This window comes from Dasypus novemcinctus, chromosome 23 (genome assembly GCF_030445035.2).
Source record: "Dasypus novemcinctus isolate mDasNov1 chromosome 23, mDasNov1.1.hap2, whole genome shotgun sequence".
Taxonomy (NCBI): Eukaryota; Metazoa; Chordata; class Mammalia; order Cingulata; family Dasypodidae; genus Dasypus; species Dasypus novemcinctus.
In genome coordinates this window covers 40,490,193-40,514,810 of record NC_080695.1, presented here as the reverse complement: position 1 = coordinate 40,514,810, position 24,618 = coordinate 40,490,193, and the positions used below count along the sequence as shown (strand labels likewise).

The window sequence follows — 24,618 nt, the reverse complement described above, 5'->3', positions numbered from 1 at the left end:
GTATTTAGGAATAAATTTAACTAAAGAAGTAAAAAACTTATACACTGAGAACTATACAAGACTGTTCAAGGAAATCAAAGAAGACCTAAAAAAATGGAAAAATATTCCTTGTTCATGGATAGGAAGACTAAATATTATTAAGATGTCTATCCTGCCAAAACTGATCTACACATTCAATGCAATCCCAATAAAAATCAACACAGCCTTCTTTAAGGAACTAGAAAAACTATGAAATTTATTTGGAAAGGAAAGAGGCCCCGAATAGCCAAAGACATATTGAAAAAGAAAAACGAAATGGGAGGAATCACGCTACCTGACTTCAACACATACTACAAAGCTACAGTAGTGAAAACAGCATGGTATTGGCATAAGGAGAGACACACAGACCAATGGAATCGAATTGAAAGTTCTGATATAGAATCTCATATATATAGCCATATAATATTCGATAAAGCCACCAAACCCTCTCAACTGGGAGAGAATGGCCTATTCAACAAATGGTGCCTGGAGAACTGGATATCCATATGTAGAAGAATGAAAGAGGATTACTACCTCACACCTTATACAAAGATCAACTCAATCAAAGACCTAAATATAAGAGCCAAGACCATAAAGACCTTGGAAAGCAGTGTAGGGAAACATCTACAAGACCTTGTAATAGGAAATGGCTTCATGAACATCACACCAAAAGCACGAGCAGCAAAAGAACAAATAGATAAATGGGACTTCCTCAAAATTAACGCCTTCTGCACCTCAAAGGAGTTTGTCAAGAAAGTAAAAAGGGAACCTACACAATGGGAGAAAATATTTGGCAACCATATATCTGATAAGAGACTTATAACTTGCATATATAAAGAACTCATATATCTTGAAAATAAAAAGATAACCCATTTAAAAAATGGGAAAAAGATTTAAACAGACACTTCTCCAAAGAAGAAATACAAATGGCTAAAAAGCATATGAAAAAATGCTCCAAATCTCTAGCTATCAGGGAAATGCAAATCAAAACTACAATGACATACCATCTTACTCCCATAAGATTGGCAGCTATGAAAAAACAGAAGAATACAAATGCTGGAGAGTATGTGAAGAAATGGGAACACTCATCCACTGCTGGTGGGAATGCAGAAGGATCCAACCATTCTGGAGGACAGTTTGGCGGTTTCTCAAAAAACTAACCATAGATTTGCCATATGACCCAGCAATACCACTGCTGGGTATATAGCCAGCAAAACTGAAAACAAAGACACAAACCAATATATGCACACCAATGTTCATAACAGCATTGTTCACTATCACCAAAAGTTGGAATCAACCCAAATGCCCATCAACAGATGAGTGGATCAATAAAATGTGGTATATACATACAATGGAATACTACTCGGCTTTAAGAACAAATACACTACAAATACACGTGATAACATGGATGAATCTTGAGAGTCTTATGTTGAGTGAAGCAACCCAGGCATTGAAGGACAAATACTACATGACCTCAATGATATGAAATAAGCAAGCTGCCTCAGAGAGCTAGAGACTGGAAGATAGGCTTACAGGAAATCGGGGGGTAGAGGAAGGATGTAAGCTGACATCTACATGGGTGAAATCTATGTTAAGCTGGCAGTAAGTATGTGCACAAAGAAGAGATAAAATTGGGGCATAGGGTTACCTTTGGGTGGGGCTTTGTAGGTTTGAGGGAGGGTAGGGATGGGCAGATGGGTAATATTGCCCAAAAAATTGGGGGGAGGGAGGAGCAACATACGAACATAGGAGATTGTCAGGTGTTGGTTGAAAGTAAAAGGCTGAGAAAACCGTATCAAAATATAATTAGGAAAGTTACCTGTTTAAGATACTCAAAGGGGATAATCTAATGCAGGACAGACTCCTAGGGAATATCTGAATGCTCATTTTGCCAGAGTGGGTTATACCATTCGGTAGAGACCCATATAATGAGAGTGAAAGTAGACCCACATCCTGGGGAGGACTAATGCCATCAAATAGAGGGAACTGTATCTCTCAAGAGAAAGGGTGGCTCCCAGGGCATTAGGGCAGTTGAGCAAGTCAAGCCCTCAACACTGTTGCAAGTATCTCTGAACATGGCTCCTCAAGAAGTGAAGATTGACTGTCACTGTGGGCCCCAAGGGGAGGGGGAAATAGATATTGAATAGATGGAACCAAAGTAAATGTGAGGGCAAAAGAAGTGTTTCACAAGAGTACACAAGGATGGATATAAAACATGGAATATTACACCAAAAACATATAGGGAACGACAGACTAATAATGTAAACCATAATGTAAAACATAGGATAACTAAAAAATTTAGAAAACTGTATAGCCTAAAGTATAAACCACAATGTAAACACAAATGTCACCCTGTTTGAAAGCTATTGTCTCGGAGTCTGTACATCAGTTTCAGTAAATATGATATGAATAAGTTAAAAGATTATCGCTGTGGAAGGGAAAAGGTTTTATAATGGATATGTGGGAGTACTGTATATTGTATATATGAATTACTGTGATCTAAGGCTCTTGTGAAGAGAAGCTCAATAATTAGGAAAAAAGAAAAGAAAAAGATAGGATGTAGAATCTTTCCAAATCAATATGGATTCTATATCTAACCTTTAAACTCATCGCTATATTCCATTTTACTAGTAAGGGAACCTGACATTATATTGGGCTTCACTTTTCAGGAAGTTTTGGACCACAGTGGTTCAACAATGGCAGCGGAGGAATACTGGTATGGGATGTTATTGACAGGCGATATATGGTTGACAAGGAGTTATACAGGGCATGTGTCCAGGGTGCATGGAAATGTTTGGATATACTCATAGTGGAAACAATTAAAAACAACAGCGGAGGGGGGTACTGGGTTCTTGGCTGGGGGGCTCTGTCGTGGTCCCTAGGGGAGCAGCGGCAGTCCCCCAGGTGCAACGGTAAGGACCAGAAAGGAATGAGGGTCCAACAGTGAGCCCCTGATACTAATGACTATGCTTGTGAGCCTATACACCTGAAATAAGAACAAGGCCTAGAGCAGCACTGTGCCTAAGAGTTCCCTCCTGACAGCCTCCGTGTTACTCAAATGTGGCCAAACTCGAAGCCAAATTCAGCATGTAAATGCAATGCCTTCCCCCCAGCGTGGGGCATGACACCCGGGGATGAGCCTCCCTGACTAACTTCCAAGGGATCACTACCAAGTACCAGCTGATGACATAACTAGAAAATGATCTTAAATTAAAGGTTCAACACGGACCAGCAGAATATCCCTGTCTACATATAATAACAGGAGTTAAAAATGCTGTTTGACCTAAAGTAAGGGGGAAATGGAAAAGACAAATGAGTTCATATGGCTATGAGTCTCTAAAAAAGAGTCTGGAGGTTGTCAGAAGGATTGCCCTTATGCACACCTGAGCAGAGTCTCAGAGACAGATAAAGTAGATACAACCCCAGGTATTGGTCCTTTTGAGGGCTAAAGAGACCCACAGGTTCTATGGTCATGGCAGATGGGGTTCACTGCCATGCCAGTTGGCCCTTCTTTGGAGCTGGTGTTTCTGCATGATGGAGCTGGACTCAGATGGGATCTCTTTTCACAAGCCTTTCATGCTACTTTACTGGAATTGTAGTTGGTGCCGGGGCTTAAGATATATCTAGGGGATTTGAATCTCTGGACTGACAATATGATAGCCAGGCCCTGAGCCTCAACAGCCTTCAACTCCTACACTCTGGTTTATTGGACTTACCCCACTCAGCTAACATGGAGTTGAAGAATGTCAACCACCACACCAGGGAGCCTAGAGTGCCTACAACTGAAAGCAAGAGGATTGCATCCAGCATCCATGTGGAATCTAAGCCTCCTCTCAACATAGATGTGCAATGGACACAACCAATCCAAGGTCCACAGAGAAAATGTGGCATTGGTGTGGGAAAAGTGGCCATGGTGGCTGCTGGGTGCAGGGAATGAGAGGAAGAGATGAGATGTGGAGGCATTTTTGGGAGTTGTCCTGGTGGTGCTTCAGGGACAATTACTGGACATTGTAGATCCTCCCAGGGCCCACTGGATGGAACGTGGGAGAGTATAGACTATGATGTGGACCATTGACCATGAGGTGCAGCGATGCCCAGAGATATACTTACCAAATGCAATGGATGTGTCATGATGATGGGAGAGAGTGTTGCTGGGCGGGGAGTGGTGGGGTGGGGATGGTGGGGTTGAATGGGACCTCATATTTTTTTAATGTAATATCTTTTAAAAAATGAATAAATTGAGTAGAATTTGGAAAAGAAAAAAAAGAAAAAACTTCCATTTACAATAGCAAATAAAAGAATCAAGTATTTAGGGATAAGCTTAATGAAGAACATAAAGGACCTGTATTCAAAAAATTACAAAACTTTGCTAAAAGAAACTAGTAAGAACTGATGAAATGGAAGGACATTCTGTGTTCATATTTTGGAAGGCTAAATATCCTTAAGATGTCAATTTTACCCAAATTGATTTACAGATTCAATGAAATTCCAATAAAAGTTCCAACAGCCTCTTTTATGGAAATGAAAATACCAATTATCTAATTTATTTGGAACCCCAGATAGCCAAAAATATATTTCAAAAGAAGAATGAAGTTGGAGGACACTCACATCCTGACTTTAAAGCATATTATTAGCTACAATGATAAAAACAGCATGTTACTGGCATGGAGATAGATATATTGAGCAATGGAATTAAATTAAGTGTTCAGAAATAGACACATCTATGGGCAAGAGATTTTTGACAAGGTTGTCAAACCCATCCACATGTGTGAGAAAAGTCTAATAAACAAATGGTGCTGGGAGAACTGGGTATGCATATGCAAAGACAGAAAGAGGACCAACATGGTAAAAGCCATTTATGAAAAACCCACTGCTACTATCTCACTGGTGAAATACTTAAAACTTTTACCTAAGATCAGGAGGAAGAATGCTCTTTTTGCCATTTCTTTTCAACATTCTAGCCAGAGTAATTAGGCAAGAAAAGGGAAAAAAAAGGTATCCAAATTGGAACAAAAAAGGCAAAAATGTATTTAGTCACAGATGATGTAAACTAATATGTAGAAAATCTCAAGAAGGTCACAGGGGAAATATACTGTTAGAACAAATAAACAAATTCAACAAAGTGCAAGATGTAAGATCAACACACAAGATCAGTTGGATTTCTATATAGTAGTAATGAACAATACTAAAAGAAAATTAATAAAACAATTTCATTTACAGTAGTATCAAATAAAAATAAAATATTTAGGAATAAATTTATCCAGGTAGGTTAGGTGCAAGATTTATACACTGCAAACTATAAGACATTGCTGAAAGAAATTAAAGAATACCTAACTAAATGGAAAGAAATCCTCTTATTTTGGATTGAAAGATATACTATGGTTATGATAGCAATACTTCCAAAATTTATCTACAAATTCATATGCAAAAGAATGAATTTGGAACCCTATGTCATGACATATATAAAATTAACTCAAGATGGAGCAAAACCTAAATATAATATTATCTTCATGACATTGGATCAGGCAATAGTTTTCTAGTTATGACATCAAAAGCACAAACAACAAAAGAAAAAAAATAGATAAATTAGACTTCATCAAACTTAAAATCATTCTGTTTCAAAGAATCCTATCAAGAAAGTGAAAAGACATTCAACAGAATGGGAGAAAATATTTGCAAGTCATATACATTTGATAAGGGACTATTATTCAGAATTTATAAAGTGCACTTACAACTCAACAATAAAAAGATTAATCTATTTTAAAATGGGCAAAGAATACTTCTCCAAAGAATATATACAAAATGTATCAACATCATTAATCATTATGGAAATGCAAATCAAAACCATTAAATATCACTTCAGTCAAGTTGTGTGTCTATCATTTAAAAAAAACAAAAAACTATTGATAAGGTTATGGAGAAATTGGAACCCTCATGCATTGCTGGTTATAATGTAAAATGGTACAGCCACTTTGGAAAATCACTAGGCAATTTCTCAAAAAAACAAAGAGTTACCAAATGACCCAGTAATTACAATCATTACTATATGCCCAAGAGTACTGAAAACATGTCCACAAAAAAGCTTGCACATGAGTCTTTATAGCAGTATTATCATAGACCCCCAAAAGTGGTGACTACTATTTGAATATCCATCAATTCATGTATGGATAAGCAAAATGTGGTATAGTTATAAAATGGAAAATTACTCAGTCATAACAAGGAATAAGTATTGAAACTACACTAATGAACCTTGAAATCATTATGCTATGTGAAAGAAGACAGACACAAATGACTCATAGTTTGATTCTATTTATGTGAAATGTTCAAAATAGACAAAGTCACAGAGACAGAAAAGAGATTAGTGATAGCAAAGGGTGGGAGAAAGGGAAAATGGCAAGTAATGAGCATGTGGGCTTGTTTTGGGGGTGAGGGAAATACTCTGGAATTAAATAATGTTGACAGTTGCATAACTTTGTGAATATACTAAAAACTACTGACATGAAATAAAAGGTGAATTTTATAGTGTATAAGTATCAATATTTTTAAAAAGATATTTAATTGTTTTATTTGTGATGATGTTCAGAAAGGTTAAATAAAAACAAAGAATGAGAACATCTAGAAAGTTTTCGAGGTTGGATTCAACCCCAGATCTCTTTGTCTCCAAAGCTTCTGCTCTTCCATTTACACCATGATGCTAGAAGAGTGGACAAATAGAAATGTCATTTTAACTTTCAACAAATGAAACTAGTAAGTCTGAGTTTGATTTTGGGCAGGGCACTAGAATGGGGACTTTAAAGAAAAATCATGGCATCAAGCAAAATTGACCCCAGTCTTTGACAGAATCCTTTGCTCCAGTCCTGTTATGACTAAAGGTCTGTTTTGGAAGAACGTAATTTTTTTCCAATTCAAAAGAAAAGGACCTGTCTTAGATACAAGAAATACGTAATTCCGAAATAAATTTACTATGAAATTTTAGAAACTTTCTGCTTCATGATGTCAGTAAGATTAAAGAGGACGCTGTTAAGGTTTATATTTAAATTTTGAAGAAGGAAATTAGACACTGAAATGTTCATAACCTATTATAATTTATGTTTCGTATTTCTTAATTTTGCGATTGTGATTGTGTTCTTAATGTTTGCATAATATAGTTTCTTTACCCTCTACAGACATATTTGTGACTGACAGGAAGAAAATGGAATTATTGTATATATTTCTATGTTATTTTTTAGCTAGTAATTAAGAATTTTTTAAAGCATCATATGAATGCTCCTATTATTTTCTACAATAAAAACATTTTAAATTGAATCATGCTTTTATAATTAAGGGGGAAAATGTATACCAGATAAGGCGAGAGGCCTAAGTTCTGACATATGGAAGGAATTGCATTAGGGTCTTTCTCTACCTCAATTTGATTAGCAATTTAATACAATTTCAGAGCTTTAATGAAAGAATTAAAATATACCATCATCATTTGTCATAACGTCTCATCCTTTATTTTTTCAATCCACAAGGAAGATATTTTCAGTCATTAGTTTTAGTGTATGATGCAAATGGACAATGCATCATTCTTACTGCAGCTAATTTTAATTTTTAGGATGCAAGCACAGTTTGGTATTCAAAGTAAATAGCAACATATTCAATTTGATCCCATTGTCTTTAATTACTCTCACCTGTGAAAAATGTTTATAAATCACCCAAGTAAGTCAAATAATTGAACACATGATGTTAAAAAATACAGTATACAATATATTACTTTATGAGAAACTGTCTTCTGATATGGGCTGGAAGTTTTGGATGAACCGTTGAGTGTTTCTATGGTAGAAGTATTTCCAAAATTGTTGGTTTTTATAAATAGGAGAATTAGGTGTAGCAAGGCTTTTGAGCATTCTGAAAAAAACTCATATTTAAAGACTTGAGTAATATAGTTTGAGAAAACATTGTATATATAATTCATGTATTGTTTTTAAACATATTTATGCAGCCAAATTCTTTTTAATATTAGAAGTACTAAAGGTTGTATTGATGATTGTCTAACCTAGAGTGGTAACTGAGCTTTACTAACTTATTTATCACCAAAACTTGTTTATAATGCTTTAGCTGTTGCTTTTTTGATGTTTACGATAACCTCAAGAAGAGGCCAGATTTTCCAAGTGTTTTTGAAAGCTCTTGTTTCAAATTCTTTAATCTCTGGGCTCAATACCATAAGAACTTTTCTCTTTTTTTTAATATTTACTATTATAATGTTTATTTTTAATTCATTTTTTAAAATATTACATTAAAAAAATATGAGGTCCCCACGTACTCCCCCACCCCCTCACCCCACCACTCCCCCTACAGCAACATTCTCCTCCATCATCATGACGCATTCATTGCATTTGGTGAATACATCTCTGAGCATTGCTGCACCTCGTGGCCAGTGGTCCACATCATAGCCCACACTCTCCAACATTCCATCCAGTGGGCCATGGGAGGACCTACAATGTCCGGTAATTGTCCCTGCAGCACCACCCAGGACAACTCCAGAATTTTCCTCTTTTTGATACAGTAGCTTGTACTTTTATATTCTGCTCACTATTCATTGTATTAACTCTTAGTTTAGTAAGTTTGAGAATGAGAGGGTATTACCTGCAGATCAAACCTTGAAACACTTAAAATACTTTAAGGGAAAATAGTAAGGTAGCAGTTTTGGGGGATCTTGTTTCAAAAGAGTGCTAAATGAAAACTGAAGCTATCGAATTATGCCTTCCTAAATAACATTTTTTTTGAGCATTTTAACATCAGTTTACAAATACATGAATGATATATTAAAGCCAGATTCTGATTCTTTTGTAAAATGTATATTCTTTTTTTATCCCCCTTGTGTTTCAACCAAATGTGTTGATAGTACCTTTAGGATAACTTGAGAGAAAACCAGTAGAAAGTTGAGAAACATTTTGAAAGAAAATGCAATGTGATATCATTGTTCATGCCCATGAAAAAAGAATGTAGGTACTGTATTGACACCATGACAAGGTAGACTGAACTCTGGTCATAAAAGCTGTAAGCGCTCATTAAACATTCCATGCCCTGAATACTTAAGTTTAATGTTTACTGACTAAATGGCATGATCAGATTGTATACAGACATTTCAGTATATTAGTCTATAGAATGTTATTTTGAATGCCAGATACTCTTTGGTCTGTTAAATAGATAAGTTAGAATAATTGGAGTCCTAATGTAGGGAACACTAAGAAAATTGCATAAATAGAATATCAAAATTTCCTTGTACTCACGAGTTAGAATAGGGTGTTATTCAGAAATGTTTAAGTGTTTAAAGCCATCTTTGTGATTGAATTTTCTATTTCATTTGGATTTTTAAATACATTTAATTTTAATAAAACATGGAAGTCTAGCAATTCTTTCCACAGTGAGTCATGTTTTATGATGTCACAAGTTCTTGCTGTATAGGTTGTAACAGTGCAACAATGTGTATTATTGATTATAAGTGACTAAGAATAGTATAGAACATTTACTCTGTTAAAATGAACTCTTGTGCAGCTGTCACTATGGCAAACATATAAATTGATATCTCATTATTCATTACTAAATGAATAATTTCTGGTTAACAAAATAAAAAAGAGGGCACTGTGATTCTAGATGAAGTAATTTCAAAGAGAAAAAGATATAAGCAATCCTAATTGCCCAATAAAAGCTGAATTGAAGGTCAATATTAGATATGGTAAAATTAGAATTAGATATAGGAAGACCACCTCAAGAAATCTTTTCAGAACTCAGAGTAAAAGATGGGATACATTAAACAATTCAGTCATCAATTTATATATAATTGGAATTTCATAAGGACAGAATGGAATAGTAAGTAATGAGAGAAAAGCCAAAATCAAACTGTAGAATAAAATTAGTGCAGGATGTCTGGTACTCAACCCCTTTGAACTTTAGACTTGACTTTAGCTAAAATTGGTACAAAGAAACCAAAACGCAAGATATACCCTGGTGAAAATTTTATAATTTAAAATATTGAATTTTAAAATATTCTAGCAGCCATGTTTAAATTAAAGAAGTTTACTTACACGAAAAGGAAAATCAGAATATTTCTCTTTAAAAGTTAGCATGTACAGAGTTTTGAAGGTAAAATGTGACCCATCAGTGTTATATAAACCAAGTTTTCACTGACGAATAAAGGCAACAGAAAGATCCTCTCAATATTTAAGAGCTTGAAAAGTACAATGTGGTAAGTCAAAATAAAGAAACCAAGAATGGAAAAAATAACATTGTGAGGTAATTCATTTATTCAGCTAACTAGCATTAGTCTTTTATGCCAGATATTGTTGCAAGCACTAGGGAAGAGATGACATTAGTAGATAAGTAGTTTGACATGGCACAATTCAATTATTTGTTTATAATTGTACCTCCTGTCTTGCACTAAAATATGAAATCAGGAAATGAGTTTTGTTCATTTCTGTGCCCTTTGGACCCAGAAGACATAGTTGGCACACCACGAATATTTGATGAATGCATGAAATAGCCATTGTTAATCACAATTCTGATAGTTTATATGTAGGAGAAGTGTAAGGTGCTATAGTATCTGAATGGTCAAGAAAAGCAAGTGACACTTAAACCAAGATATAAATGATAAGTAAAATTTAGGTAGTGTACAGAATATTCCTGGAGGAAACAGTATCTGAGATAGAAAGAAGCATGTCATATTTGAGAGCCTAGACAAAGGCCAGTGTTACTGGAGCACAGTATATGAGAGGGAAAGGGGCAAAGGATATGACTGTTGAGTCAGATGACACAGGAACTTCAGGCTAAGGTTTTGTTTTCCTTCCTAAGAGTGATGGCCAAGCATTTTGTTTTTCTTTCTTTTTCTTTTTTAAAATGCATTCTTATCACATAGAACTTTTTTATTGTATTTTTTCGAAAATACATGGACCACAAAAAATGTTACATTAAAAAATATGAAAGGTTCCCATATACACCAGACCCCCCCCCCCCCATTCCTCCCACATCAACAACCTCTTTCATCATTGCGGCATATTCATTATATTTGGTGAGTACATTTTGGAGGCACTGCTGCACCACATGGATAATAGTTTACATTATAGTTTACACTCTCCCCCAGTACATTCAGTGGTTTATGGCAGGATATATAATGTCCAGCATCTGTCTCTGCAATATCATTTTAGGCAACTCCAAGTCCCGAAAATGCCCCCACATCACATCTCTTCTTTCTCCCTGCCCTCAGCAACTACTGTGGCCACTTTCTCCACATCAATGCTACAATTTCTTCCATTACTAGTCACAATAGTTTTATAGTAGAATACTAGAAAATCCACCCTAATCCATATTTTATTCCTCCCTCCCGTGGACCCTGGGATGGTGATGTCCACTACACCTCTATATTGAGAGTGGGCTTAGATCCCACATGGTTAATGGATGCATTCTCCTGCTTGCAGTTGAAGGTACTCTCGGTTCCCTGGTATGGTGGTTGACCATCTTCACCTCTCGTTAGCTGACCTGGGTAATTTTAACAAACTGGAGAATAGGAGTTGCAACTTGGCTGAGGCTCAGGGCCCAGCTGGCATATGCATATGACCAGTCCAGAGATTCAGGTCTCCTGAGTATATACCAACCCCAGTGCCAACCACAAGTGATTTTAAGCAGAGGAACGATACAACCATTTGTATCTTTAAAACACTAGTTTATACATTTATGTAAATTCTGACAATTTTTACCTGTGTAGATGTGCATAAACTAATATTAATTCATTGCTAAATGTAAAAAGGATATTAAAAACAAAGTATTTGACAAAATTCATTTTTGTTTTAGAAAAATAAATTTACAGAAACTACTGATGGCTTATGTATGAATTCTAGCAATGGTGATGATGAAGCCCATCAGTGGTGGTGATAGACCCCAATTCAGGATTTCTGTGTTTTAATATTTTTGTCATAATCTCTAAATGGCGTTTTACATTAAAAATATTACTTTTTTAAAAAAGATTTATTTAATTTATTTATTTATTCCGCACCCTCCCCCATTATTTGCACTTGCTGTCTGCTCTCTGTGTCTGTTTGTTGTGTGCTCTCTGTGTCTGCTCATCTTCTTTTTAGGAGGCACTGGAAACCTAACCCAGGACTGCCCATGTGGAGGGAGGCACCCAATTGCTTGGGCCACCTCTGCTCCCTGCTTGTGTCTCTCATTGTATCTCCTTGTTGTGTGATCTTGTTGAATCATCTTGTTGTGTCAGCTAGTCATGCCAGCCATGCATCAGCTCACTGTCTTGCTCATCTTCTTTAGGAAGCACTAGGTACCGAACCTGGGACCTCCCATGTGGTAGGTGGGCACCCAACTGCTTGAGTCACATCCACTCCTTCTAAAATATTACTTTTGTACTAAGGAAATAAATGTTTTTAAATGAGATAAACTTTTCCAAAAAAGAAAAGCAAATTGCTAATATATACAGGAAATTATTCAGAATCACTAGTAAAATAATAGAAAATTTAACCTAGCTATCACTAGAATATTTTTTTTCCTTATTGGATTGAGAAAAACTTTAAGGTGGTAATGATAACCAGTGGTAATGATTTTGTGAAACTGCTTCTTTATATATAAATGTAAAGAAACTTTTTGAAAATATTCACACACTTCTACTCAAATAATTCCAGGATCATAATTTTAGTCTAAGGAAATATCTGGTGTCTTACAAAAGAATGTTCAAATTAATATTATTTATGCAAACTAGATCTAAATTCCCACCAATAAAGAAGGCTTAATTAAATTACAAAAGATTCATATGTCAGAATGTGAATCAGTCTTCCAAATTCCTGTATTCATAGGGAAACACACACAGTGTTACATTAGAAAGCTGGGTATATAATCTTACATTGTATGATCCCAATATGCAAGGAAATGATGAATACAAAGAAGTATATAAAATTTTAACAATGACATTTTCTCTGAGTGGCACAGTTATTCTTATTTTCTTTTTTAGCTTTTGTATTATCTATATTTTCTGCATTTCCTACTTTTTAATCAGAAAAAAGATAATCCTTGCAGTAATACTTGATTAATTGTGAATAATTTTGTTTCATTTGTTTTCTGATTTCTCCAGCCCTAATAAGGCTGGAGATTACTGTTCAATGCACAGAACCACAATTACTGCAAAAATTTCTGACTATAGTAACTAATGAATTAAAAAATGGAAGAATCCACATTCCTTCCCTACAGAGATAATTACTTTCAAGAGTTGAATTTGTTCTATATTGTTAAGATTTTGCCATGTGAGAGCTCAAAAATTACATCAGAATAATGTTCTGAAACTGTCTTTTTCCCGCTTACCATGAGATAGAGCTTGATTATATCAAGTTTTGGCTCAAAATATAGAGGAAATTTTGAAAGAGCTTTCCCACATGGAGATTTTTCTGTTCTTCTTCTGTTGTGGCTTGCATCCCTTGGAGAAAATATAGTAGAGATAGACTCAAGAACTGAATGGGTTTCTGGGGTAGATAGTCTTCTAAGCCCAAGAGATTGTGAAATTCTCAACTAAACTGTTCTTCTGAAGCCTTGATGTCACATCACATCACATCTGTCTGAAATTGCACAAAACTTCCCTATTTGAGTGAATAGTTGTTTCCCAGTCCCTAGGTTCTATTATAGTACACTTTCTGTTTTGAGTAACTTCTGCTGCTTATTTACTTAAAAATTTTCCCTCTTTGATTTACTATTTTATAGGAACTACAGAATATATCTGTCCAATAAATTAAATCTTAACAACTAGCTAGGTACGTTAATATAGAGAGAAAATCAATTGATAATTTTATCAGAAAATCAGGTGGAAAACAACTGGCTATAGCAATGGGCTTGTTTCTTTCTCTTCATTTGTTACACATTTCTGATTTATCAAAGAATAGAATCCATAATAGGAAATGCAGGAAGAATGAGCTGCATTTTTCCCTCTGCTGAGAAGAAATTAACTGGGAACAATAAATATATATATACACACATAGATATATACACACATAAGAAAAAACATCTGGTTTGGTTATAGCTATTTCTCTTCCTCTGCTTCTAGGTTTCAAGCTCTGTTTACTGATCTGGAAGACAATCAAAAAAGTCTAGGCATTGCCAGTTTTGGTGTCTCTATCACTACCTTGGAAGAAGTTTTCCTTAAGTGAGTAATGATGCATGGGGGGAATAAGAAGAAGAAAAACTTTCTTCCCTAATGTCATATTTCAATTTTAAAGCAAGTCCTCCCTGGGCTATATTAATTCAAGAAATGGTATTGGGATTGTTTGATACGATAATCTACAAATCTGAGGCACACCAATTTATCCCCTGATGGGCTAAGACAGCTTTGAGTGGAGGGACTAGAGTGAGAGCTGCTGTTGACTGAGCTGGGGAGGTAAAATATTGAATTCAAAGATAGAAAAATTGCAAATCTTATGGTAATGAAAGGTGCAATAAATGAAATAAAAAATACATTGGAATCATATAATAGCAGGTTGGAGGAGGCAGAAGAAAGAACTGGTGAACTTGAAGAAATGGCCTCTGAAAGTGAACATACAAAAGAACAGATGAAGAAAAGAATGGAAAAAATTGCACAAGGGTCTCAGGGAATTAACTGACAGCAAAAGACATGCAAATGTATATGTCATGGGTGTCCCAGAAGGAGCAGAGAAGGGAAAGGGGGCAGAGGGATTATTTGAAGAAAAATGGTAAAAATTTCCCAACCCTTTTGGGGGATGTAGGTAGCCATGTCCAAGAAGCACAACCTACTCTCATCCAAGAAAATCTGAATAGACAAACTCTGAGACACTTATTAATCAGAATGTCAAATGCCAAAGACAAAGAGAATTCTGAAAACAGCAATAGGAAAGCAATTTATAACATATAAAGTATACCCAATAAGATTAGGTGCTGATTTCTCACCAGAAACCATGGAAGCAAGAGGACAGTGGTATGATATATTTAAGATGCTACAAGAGAAAAACTTCCAGCCAAGAATCTTATATCTGGCAAGACTGTCTTTCAAAAATGAGGGCAAGTTTAGAATATTCACAGATAAACAGAAACTGAGAGAATTTCTAAGCAAGAGACCAGATTTTCAGGAAATACTAAAGGGTGTGCCACAGCCTGAAAATAAAAGAAAGGGGAGAGAGGCCTGGAAGAGTCTAGAAATGAAGATTATATCAATAAAAGTAAATAAAAGTGTCAAAAGAGTGGTGAAAAGAAAATATGACAGATAAAACCCAAATATTCAGGAATAAACTTAACCAATGATGTAATGAACTTGTATTCAGAAAACTATAACTCGGTGTTAAAAGAAATTTAAAAAGGACTAAATAATTGGAAGAACACTCCATGCTCATGGAATGAAAGACTAAATATCTGTAAGATATCAATTCTACTCAAATTGATATACATATTCAACGCAATCCCAATAAAAATTCCACCAACATTTTAAAAAATAAATAGAAAACACAATTATCAAATTTATTTGGAAGGGTAAGGGGTCCTGAATAGCCAGAAACATCTTAAAAAGGAAAGTGAAGTTGGAGGACTCTCATCTCTGGACTTTAAATCACATTACCTAGCTACCGTGGTAAAACCAACATGATACTGGTGTAAAGACAGACACATAGACCAATGGAACCAAACTGATGGTTCAGAAACAGACCCTCATATGTATGGTTGAGTGATTTACTAGCTTGTCAAACCCACCTAGCTCAGGCAGAACAGTCCATTCAACAATGGTGCTGAGAAAACTTGATATCCATAGCCAAAAGAAGGAAAGATAACACCCTATCTCATACATTACCCAAAACTTAACTCAAAATGAATCAAAAACCTCAATATAAAGGCAAGAACCATAAAGCTTCTAGAAGAAATGTAGGAAAATATCTTCAAGACCTTGTGGTAGGTGGTGGATTTTAAAAGGGGATAAGAGGAGGACTGAGATGGACTACTGATGTTTAATGTATGTAGAAATTTTAATTAGATTTACTGTAAAAGTGTGGAAATGTATAGAGTGGTGGTAACACATAGTAACAGCCAGTTTATAAATGGGGATGTGGCTGAAAATGGTAGTCTAGGGATGTAAATGCCAATTGACAGAATGCTAGAGAGTAATTTAGGAACTGAATAGTACAGTCAGCCCAGGGATGGATGAGAAATGTGGTGATGGTACTCATGCAAGACTGTCCTTTGTTAGCTAGAGCAAATGTGCATCACTATTGCAGCATAGTGGGAATGTGGAGAAGCATGGAAAAAATACAACTGGAGTGACCTAAGGACTGTGGTTAGCAGTAATTATGTAATATTTTTGCATCTGTGCCAAAGATATACTGTGTTGATAATGGAGCAGTATGGAAAATGTGTGCCAAATATACACTATGGCCCTGATAACAATCGTATGATATTATTTTATAATCAGTAACACCATGCTGTAACAGTGTGGTGAGTTGATAGAAGGGTGTTGCTTGGGAATTCTGCTTATGTGCATGATTGTTTTGTAAGTTTACAACTCTGTCATAGGGTTAGTTGGGAGGAAAATACAACATATGTATGATAGGGACTATAATTAGGAGTAAGATTTTGACAATATTCTTTCCTAATTTATAAATGTCTAATGACAATGCAAGGTGTTGGTGAAGGGTTGATATATGGGACCCCTGTATGATGCTATGTATGTTTGCTTTGTAAGTTCACAACTTTTACTATACACTTATTGTTTATATATGTTCATATACAAATGATATAAAGATAATAATAGGGTGGGGTGGGGGGAAATACTTTGATTAGTAGTAATATGTTGAAAATGCTCTTTTATGATTAGTTAAAAATATTTAACAACAATGCAAGGTATTTGTGGTAGGATGAAGTATGAGAGTCCCGTATGATGTCACATTTTTTTGTAAGTTCACAACTATTACTATACTCTTATTGCTTATGTATGTTTTTGTATGAGTGATGTACTTCAATACATTTTTCAAAAAGTGAAAAAATAATAAGTAAAATATATGTATATATAAGAGATTCCCATATGCTGCACTCTGTCCCCCTCCCACACTTTCTCACATCAACATCCCTCACTAGTGTGGTAAATTTGTTATAATTGGTGAGCACATATCAAAGCATTGCTTCTATGGATTACAGTTTATATTGTGTTTACACTCTGTCCTGTAAAATTTAGTTCAATATGACAAAATATACAATGGCTTATTTCTGTTACTGTAGAGTCATGCAGGACAACTCCAATATCCCAAAAATGACCCCATATTACACTTATTCCTCCCCTTCCCGTCCCTCAGAACCTCTGGTGGCCTTTATATCAATGAGTTCCTCCATTGCTAGAATAATAATAAATATATAGTAGAATAATGGTAAGTCTACTTTAGTTCACTGTTCATTCCCCAATCTTGAGTATTTTAGGATGGTGATGCATACTCTGCTTCTAATTGAGAGGGAGCTTAGATCCCATGATGCAGATGGATAGAGTTGCTTGTAGTTGCAGCAACTATCTTGCTTGCAGTTGCAGACAGCGATAGTTTCTTAAACTTTACACCCAAAGTATGAGCAACAAAGGAAAAAATAGATAAATGGGACCTTGTCAAAATTCAGCACTCTTGCACCTAGAAGAAATTTGTCAAAAGGGTGAAAAGGCAGCTGACTCAATGGGAGAAAATATTCGGCAATCACATATCCAAAAAAGGTTTAATATCCATAATATACAAAGAGATCATACAACTTAAGAATTCAAAGACAAACTACCCAACTAAAAAATGGACAAAGACTTGAAAAAACAATTGTCCAAAGAAGAAATACAAATGGCAAAGAAATGCGTGAAAAAATGTTCAACCTCTCTAGCAATTAGGGAAATGTAAATCAAAACTACAATGAGATATCATTTCACACCTATTAGACTGGCCGCTATTAAAAAGTCAGAAAGCTCTAAATGTTGGAGAGGATGTGGAGAGAGAAGAACACTGTTCATTGTTGTTGGGAATGTAGAATGGTACAGCCACTGTGAGGACTGTTTGGTAGTTCCTAAGGAAGTTGAATATAGACTTGCCATGTGACCTGGCAATACCATTACTAGGAATATATCCAGAAGACCTAAGACCAGAGACATGAACAGACATCTGCATACCAATGTTCATAGCAGTGTTATTCGTGAGAGTCAAAAGTTGGAATCAGCCCAGGTGTCCATCAACTGACGAATGGATAAACAAATTGTGTTGTAGGCAAATGACAATATTATGCAGCAGTAAGAAGAAATGAAGGGAAGCAGATGTGTTAAGGCCTCTGCCTACCATATGGAAGGACCCAGGTTCAATCCCTGGGGCCTCCTGGGGAAAATGAAGAAGAGAAAGCATGGCTGCATGGTGAGTCAGTGCCCACGTGGCAGTCCAAGTGCCCACACAGCAAGCAGAGTGCCCACGTGGTGAGCCAAGTGCCCGCACAGCAAGCCAAGTGCCTGTGTGGCAAGCTGAGTGCCTGCACAAGTGCCCGCATGTTAAGCCAGTGCCTATGTTGTGAACAAAGTGCCCACACAGCAAGCTGAGTGCCCACACAGTGAGTCAGTGACCATGCAAGTGAGTCATGTAGCAAGATGACCCAACAAAAGAGAGATGAAGAGGAGAGTCAAGGTGAAGCACAACAGAGACCAGGAACTGAGGTGGCACAAAGGGAACCTCTCCACATCAGACTTCCCCAGGATTGAATCCCAGTGAATCCTAGAGGAAAAAGATGATAAGAGAAGACAAAAAGAGAACATAGATAGAGAAGATCACACTGCCAGTGAACACAGACAGCAAAAACAGCAGAGCAGGGGTGGGGGGAATAGGAGGGGTAAAAAAAGCAATGAAAATAAAAAGAAGAAATAAAGTCATGAAGCACATGACAACATGGAATAACCTGGAGGACATTAGTTTGTTTGAAGCAAGCCAGAAACAAAAGGACACATACCATATGATTGTGCTATTGTGGACTAAATATATTGTATAAACTCATGGAATTAATAATTAGAATATACGTTACCAGAAAATAGAAGGAGGGTAGAGAAAGGAAAGCTGAGGATTAATCTGTACATATCTGGTAAAAAAAAAAGTTGTTTGTAAATCATTGGAAATTAATAGAAATGGTGAAAGCATAGCATGGTGTTTGTAACTAGCAGAGATATTCTATGGGTATGACAGTGGTTGAAAGGGAAAGTCTGTCATGTATATTACTAGAAGGAAAGCTAAAGACTGTAACATGGGACTGTATAAGATAGTAAAACCTCATGTAAAACATGAATATGGGTATTATTGCATATATAAGACTGTTCTTATAAAATATGAATACCAATATACTAAAAGAAGGAAACAAAATAACAGCTATGTATGACAGGGCAAGCATAGAGAGATTGAGAGGTGATGAATTTTTTTGTTTTTTGATTATTATTATTGGAATCATGAATTATTGAAGTGATGAACGCAGAAATTTTGATTACACTGACTACCACTATTGTACAATTTGGATGGAGTTATGCTTTATTAATACATATCCATAAAATTGATTTGTTAAAAAATAATTCACAAAAGAATACAAATGGTCAGATTAATTTAAAGGAATTAAAAATAAAAGAAACATTAGAAAGTATTTTTAAATGCTTAGATTGTGAAGATGTGGTAATCAGCAGATTTTATGATCTGCCAGGACTATGTAAATTAGTGTATTCTTTCTGAAAGCCAATTTGGCAAGAAATGTAAATGTGTATATTCTACTTCTGAAAATTTGTCCAACATGAACAGTGATGTATTGTGTTCATTATAGTATAATATTTATTATAGCAAAAATTTAAAGCTTTCTAAATAAGGAGTTGGTCAATAAACTGTGGAGGATCAATATAATAAAAACACTTTAGTCTTTAGAAGTAATATGAATGAATATTAAAAATTTGAAAGCAAGTTGCATCATAATGTTAGTAGTACAATCCTATCTTTGCATTGTATGAATATTGGTACTTATTTATACAAGTGCATATGTAGGTAGGGAGAAATGTCTTTGGGTATCTCAGGGTAATGAGATTTTGAGTATTTTTTCTTTTGGTTTATTGTATTTTTAAACTCTTCCCTTGGAATATGTCTTACAAATGTATAAAAATGTAGTAAAACATAATAAAGAAGTTAGAGGTAAAAGCACATTTGCCCTCAACAGTAGCAATTACTGTAGTATTGCTGAACCAGAGATTGTACAAATGCTACAGGGAATTTATTTATTTATTTTAATATACTTTTTATCTTTTTAAAGATACTTAGATTACATAAATGCTACAAAAAAAATCGGGGTTCCCATATGCCCTGCTTCCTACCCTCCCACATTCTTCCACATTAACTACATCCTTCATTAGTGTGGTACATTTGTTACAGTTGATGAACACATTTGGAAGCATTGCCATGAACGTGGATTATAGTTTACATTGTAGTTTAACTTTTCCCCCGCACACTTTTGTAAGTTATGGCAGGATAAATAATGGCCTGTATCTGTCATTGCAATGTCATTCAGGACATTTCCCAAGTCCTGAAAATGCCTCCATATTACACCTGTTTTTCCCTCTTCTTTCCCTCAGAACCTCCAGTGGCCACTGCCTCCACATCAATGATACAAGTTCTCACATTGCTAGAATCACAGTAAGTCTATAGTGGAATACCAGTAAGTCTACTCTAGCCCATCGTTTATTCCCTAATCTTGAGAATTCTGGGACAGTGATGCCCACTCCACCTCTAATTGAGAGGGGGGCTTGGATCCCCTGGGGCAGATGGATGGTACTATCTTGCTTGCAATTGCAGACCCTCTCTGTTCCTTGGGATGGTCATTGTCCATCATCATTTAACTGTTAGTTGTCCTGGGTGAGTCCAATGAACTCGATAGTAGGTGTTGCAACTCCATTGAGATTCATGGCCCAGCTGGCACATGGACAGCCCAAAGATTTAAGTCTCTTGGATATACCTCTGTTAACTCTATTAACTCTAGTACTAACTGTTCCCATCCAATGTTCTGGTAGAATTTTGCCACCCCAGGGTACAAAGAGGGTGGAGCACATTCCCCAAGGATTGTGGTGGTTAAGGTCAGCACTCCACAGGTCTAAGAGGGTGGACCTGTCCCCCAAAGGTTAGGGAAGGCCAGGTGGTCAACTCCTTGCTCTGAGAGGGTTGAGCCTGTATGCCAAAGGTTAGGAGGAATATTGTCTTCACATCACTGTACTAGGGGTATTAAGACTGTAACCCAAAGATTGAGTAAGGTGTGGCAATCACCCCAACACTCTTGGAGGGAGAGGTCTGGAGCTTGGTTGACACCCAGATGCTTGAAGAGGGTGGAACCAAGGATATGGCCATTGGGCAAGCATGTGGAAAGGTGGGTTCCCATAAGGCCCCAAGAGAAGAAACCATCAGCTTAAGAATGACTCTCAGACTGAAATCGAATGGGAGATGCCCTGCAGGTTTACTGAACTGTAGAGGACCCAGGACTCATGTTTCCCTCCAAATCTCTCCTTATTGTAATGAAAATGTTTATCCTTTGTATGTCCATTTGTGTATTGGAAGTAAATGAATTGTTTTGTAAGTTTCAGAGGTCTACAGCAAACAGAACTTTGCCCCAAAACAAACTATATTTCTTTAAATTGATTGTGTTATGTTTTAGTACTTATGTTGTTACTGATTTAGGATTTTTATGAATATTGTAATGCCTTTTTGGAATTCAGAGGATGGGGTGTAGCAGTTTGATATGATTATGAATTCCAAAAATATATATTGGATTATGTTTGTGATCTGGTCTGTACCTGGGCATGATTGAGTTATGACTAGGGCTTTGATTGGGCCACATCATTAGGGCATTGAGTCCCCACCCCTTGGTGGGTGGGCACTCACAGATAAAAGGCATGGCAAAGGACAGAGTTGAGGGATTTTGATGTTGGAGTTTTGATTTTGGAGTTTGATGCTGAAGCCTTAGGCTGGAGCCCTGGGAAATAAGCTCACAGAGGAAAGAGAAACAAGCCCCAGGAAGAGAGGAACTCTGAAGCCAGAGAGAAGCAAGACCCTGGAAGGGAGGACCCCAGAAAGCCTGAACCATTGTAGACATCAGCAGTCATCTTGCTCCAACATGTGAAAATAGACTTTAGTGAGGGAAGTAACTTATGCTTTATGGCCTGTTATCTGTAAGCTCCTACCCCAAATATATACCTTTTATAAAACTCAACCAATTTCTGGTATTTTGCATCAGCACCCTTATGGCTGACTAGTACAACCACATAAACCTATTTGTCTTTATCTTTTCCCCCTTTTGATCAAGGTCTTTTTCCAGTTGCATTGCTAGTCAGTGCTTGGTAGCAATCTCTTGATACCAGGGAGGTTCACCCTGAGGAGTCATGTCCCACATTTGAGGGAAGGTAATGCATTTATATCCTGATTTTAGCTTAGAGAGAGGCCACGTTTGAGCAACAAGGAGGTTTTCAGGATGTAACTCTTTTTTTTTTTTTTTTTTTTTGGTTTTTAAAATCTTTATTTTTTTTTATTGACTTTGTAATAATATTACATTAAAAATATATATGTGAGGTCCCATTCAACCCCACCCCCCCACCCCCTCTCCCCTCCCCCCCCAACAACACTCGTTCCCATCATCATGACACATCCATTGGATTTGGTAAGTACATCTTTGGGCACCTCTGCACCTCATAGACAATGGTCCACATCATGGCCCATACTCTCCTCCATTCCATCCAGTGGGCCCTGTGAGGATTTACAATGTCCGGTGATTACCTCTGAAGCACCATCCAGGGCAGCTCCATGTCCCAGAGACGCCTCCACCTCTCATCTCTTCCTGCCTTTCCCCATACCCATCGTCCACCATGTCCACTTTTCCCAATCCAATGCCACCTCTTCTATGTGGACATTGGATTGGTTGTGTCCATTGCCCCTCTATGTCAAGAGGAGGCTCAGATTCCACATGGATGCTGGATGCAATCCTCCCATTTTCAGTTGTAATCACTCTAGGCTCCATGGTGTGGTGGTAGTCCTTCTTCAACTCCATCTTAGCTGAGTGTGGTAAGTCCAATAAATCAGATTGTAGGTGCTGGAGTCTGTTGAGGCTCAGGACCTGGCTATCACATTGTCAGTCCAGAGATTCAAATCCCCTAAATATATCTTAAACCCCAACATTAACTGCACCTCCAGCACATTAGCATGAAAGTCTTATGAAGGGAGATCCCATCTGAGTCCAGATTCATCACACATAAACACCATTTCCAAAGAGGGGCCATCTGCCCTGGTAGTTAACCCCATCGGCCATGACCATAACTCCCATGGGTCTCTTTAGCCCTCAAAGGAACCAATATCTGGTGGTTGTATCTGCTTTATCTGTCTCTCTGACTCTGCTCAGTTGTGCATGAGGGCAATCCTTCTGCCAGCCTCCAGACTCTTTTTTAGAAACTCGTAGCCATATAAACTCATTTCTCCTTTCCATTTCCCCCTTACTTTAGGTCAAACAGCATTTTAAAGTCATGTTATTTTATGTAGACATGGATATTCTGCTGATCCGCATTGAATCTTCCGTATAAGGTCATTTTCCAGTTGCATCATCAGTTGGTAGTTGATAGTGGTCCCTCGTTGCCAGGGAGGCTCATCCCCAGGTGTCATGTCCCACGCTGGGGGGAAGGCATTGCATTTACATGCTGAGTTTGGCTTCGAGACTGGCCACATTTGAGTAACATGAAGGCTGACAGGAGGAAATTCCCAGGCACAATGTTGCTCTAGGCCTTGTTCTTATTTTAGATTTATCAGCTCACAAGCATAGTCATTAGCATCAGGGGCTCACTGTTGAACCCTCACTCCCTCCCGGTCCCCGCTGCTGTACCTGGGAGACTGTCGCTGCTCCCCTGGGACCACGACAGAGCACCACTGGCCAGGAACCCAGTACCCCCCCTGCTGTGGTTTTTAATTGTTGCCACTATGAGTATATCCAAACATTACCATGCACCCTGGACATATGTTCTGTACAGCTCCCTGTCAGCCATATATCACCTGTCATTGGTATCCCATACCAGTATCCCTCCATTGCCATTGTTGAAACACTCTGTGATCCAGAACTCCCTGAAATTTGAAGCCCAATATAATGTCATGGTCCCTTACTAAGGAATGGCATATAGCGATGGGTTTAAAGGATAGATAAAGAACTTGGATAAAGTTAGATAAAGAACTTAAAGAATGTTGACTTGAAAAAATTCCACATCCTATCTTTTTCTTCTTTTTTTCCCCCCCCCCCCCCTAATTATTCAGCTTTTCTTCACAGGAGTCCTAGACCACAGCAATGCATATATATAATATACAGCACTCCCACACATCCACCAGAAAACCTTTTCCCTTCCACAGTGATACTCTTACACCCTATTCATATCATATTTACTTAAAGTGATGTACAGAGTCTGAGACATTAGCTTTCTAACAAGGTGACATCTGTGCTTACATTATGGTGCATACTTTGGGATACACAGTTCTTTACATTTTTAGTTATCCTATGTTTTACATTATGGTTTACATTATCAGTCTGTCATCTCCTATATGTTAT

The 24,618-nt window shown here is 36.9% G+C and overlaps 1 protein-coding gene across 1 annotated transcript in view; it reads left to right on the top strand.

Annotated features, from left to right (window-relative positions):
- The window catches only part of LOC101435857 (phospholipid-transporting ATPase ABCA3-like), a 198,874-nt gene that overhangs the window by 53,996 nt on the left and 120,260 nt on the right, over positions 1-24,618 (top strand). The window contains exon 9 of the mRNA XM_071211469.1: positions 14,090-14,188. Within this exon, the coding sequence (XP_071067570.1) occupies positions 14,090-14,188 (99 nt within the window). The remainder of the gene's footprint in view (positions 1-14,089; positions 14,189-24,618) is intronic.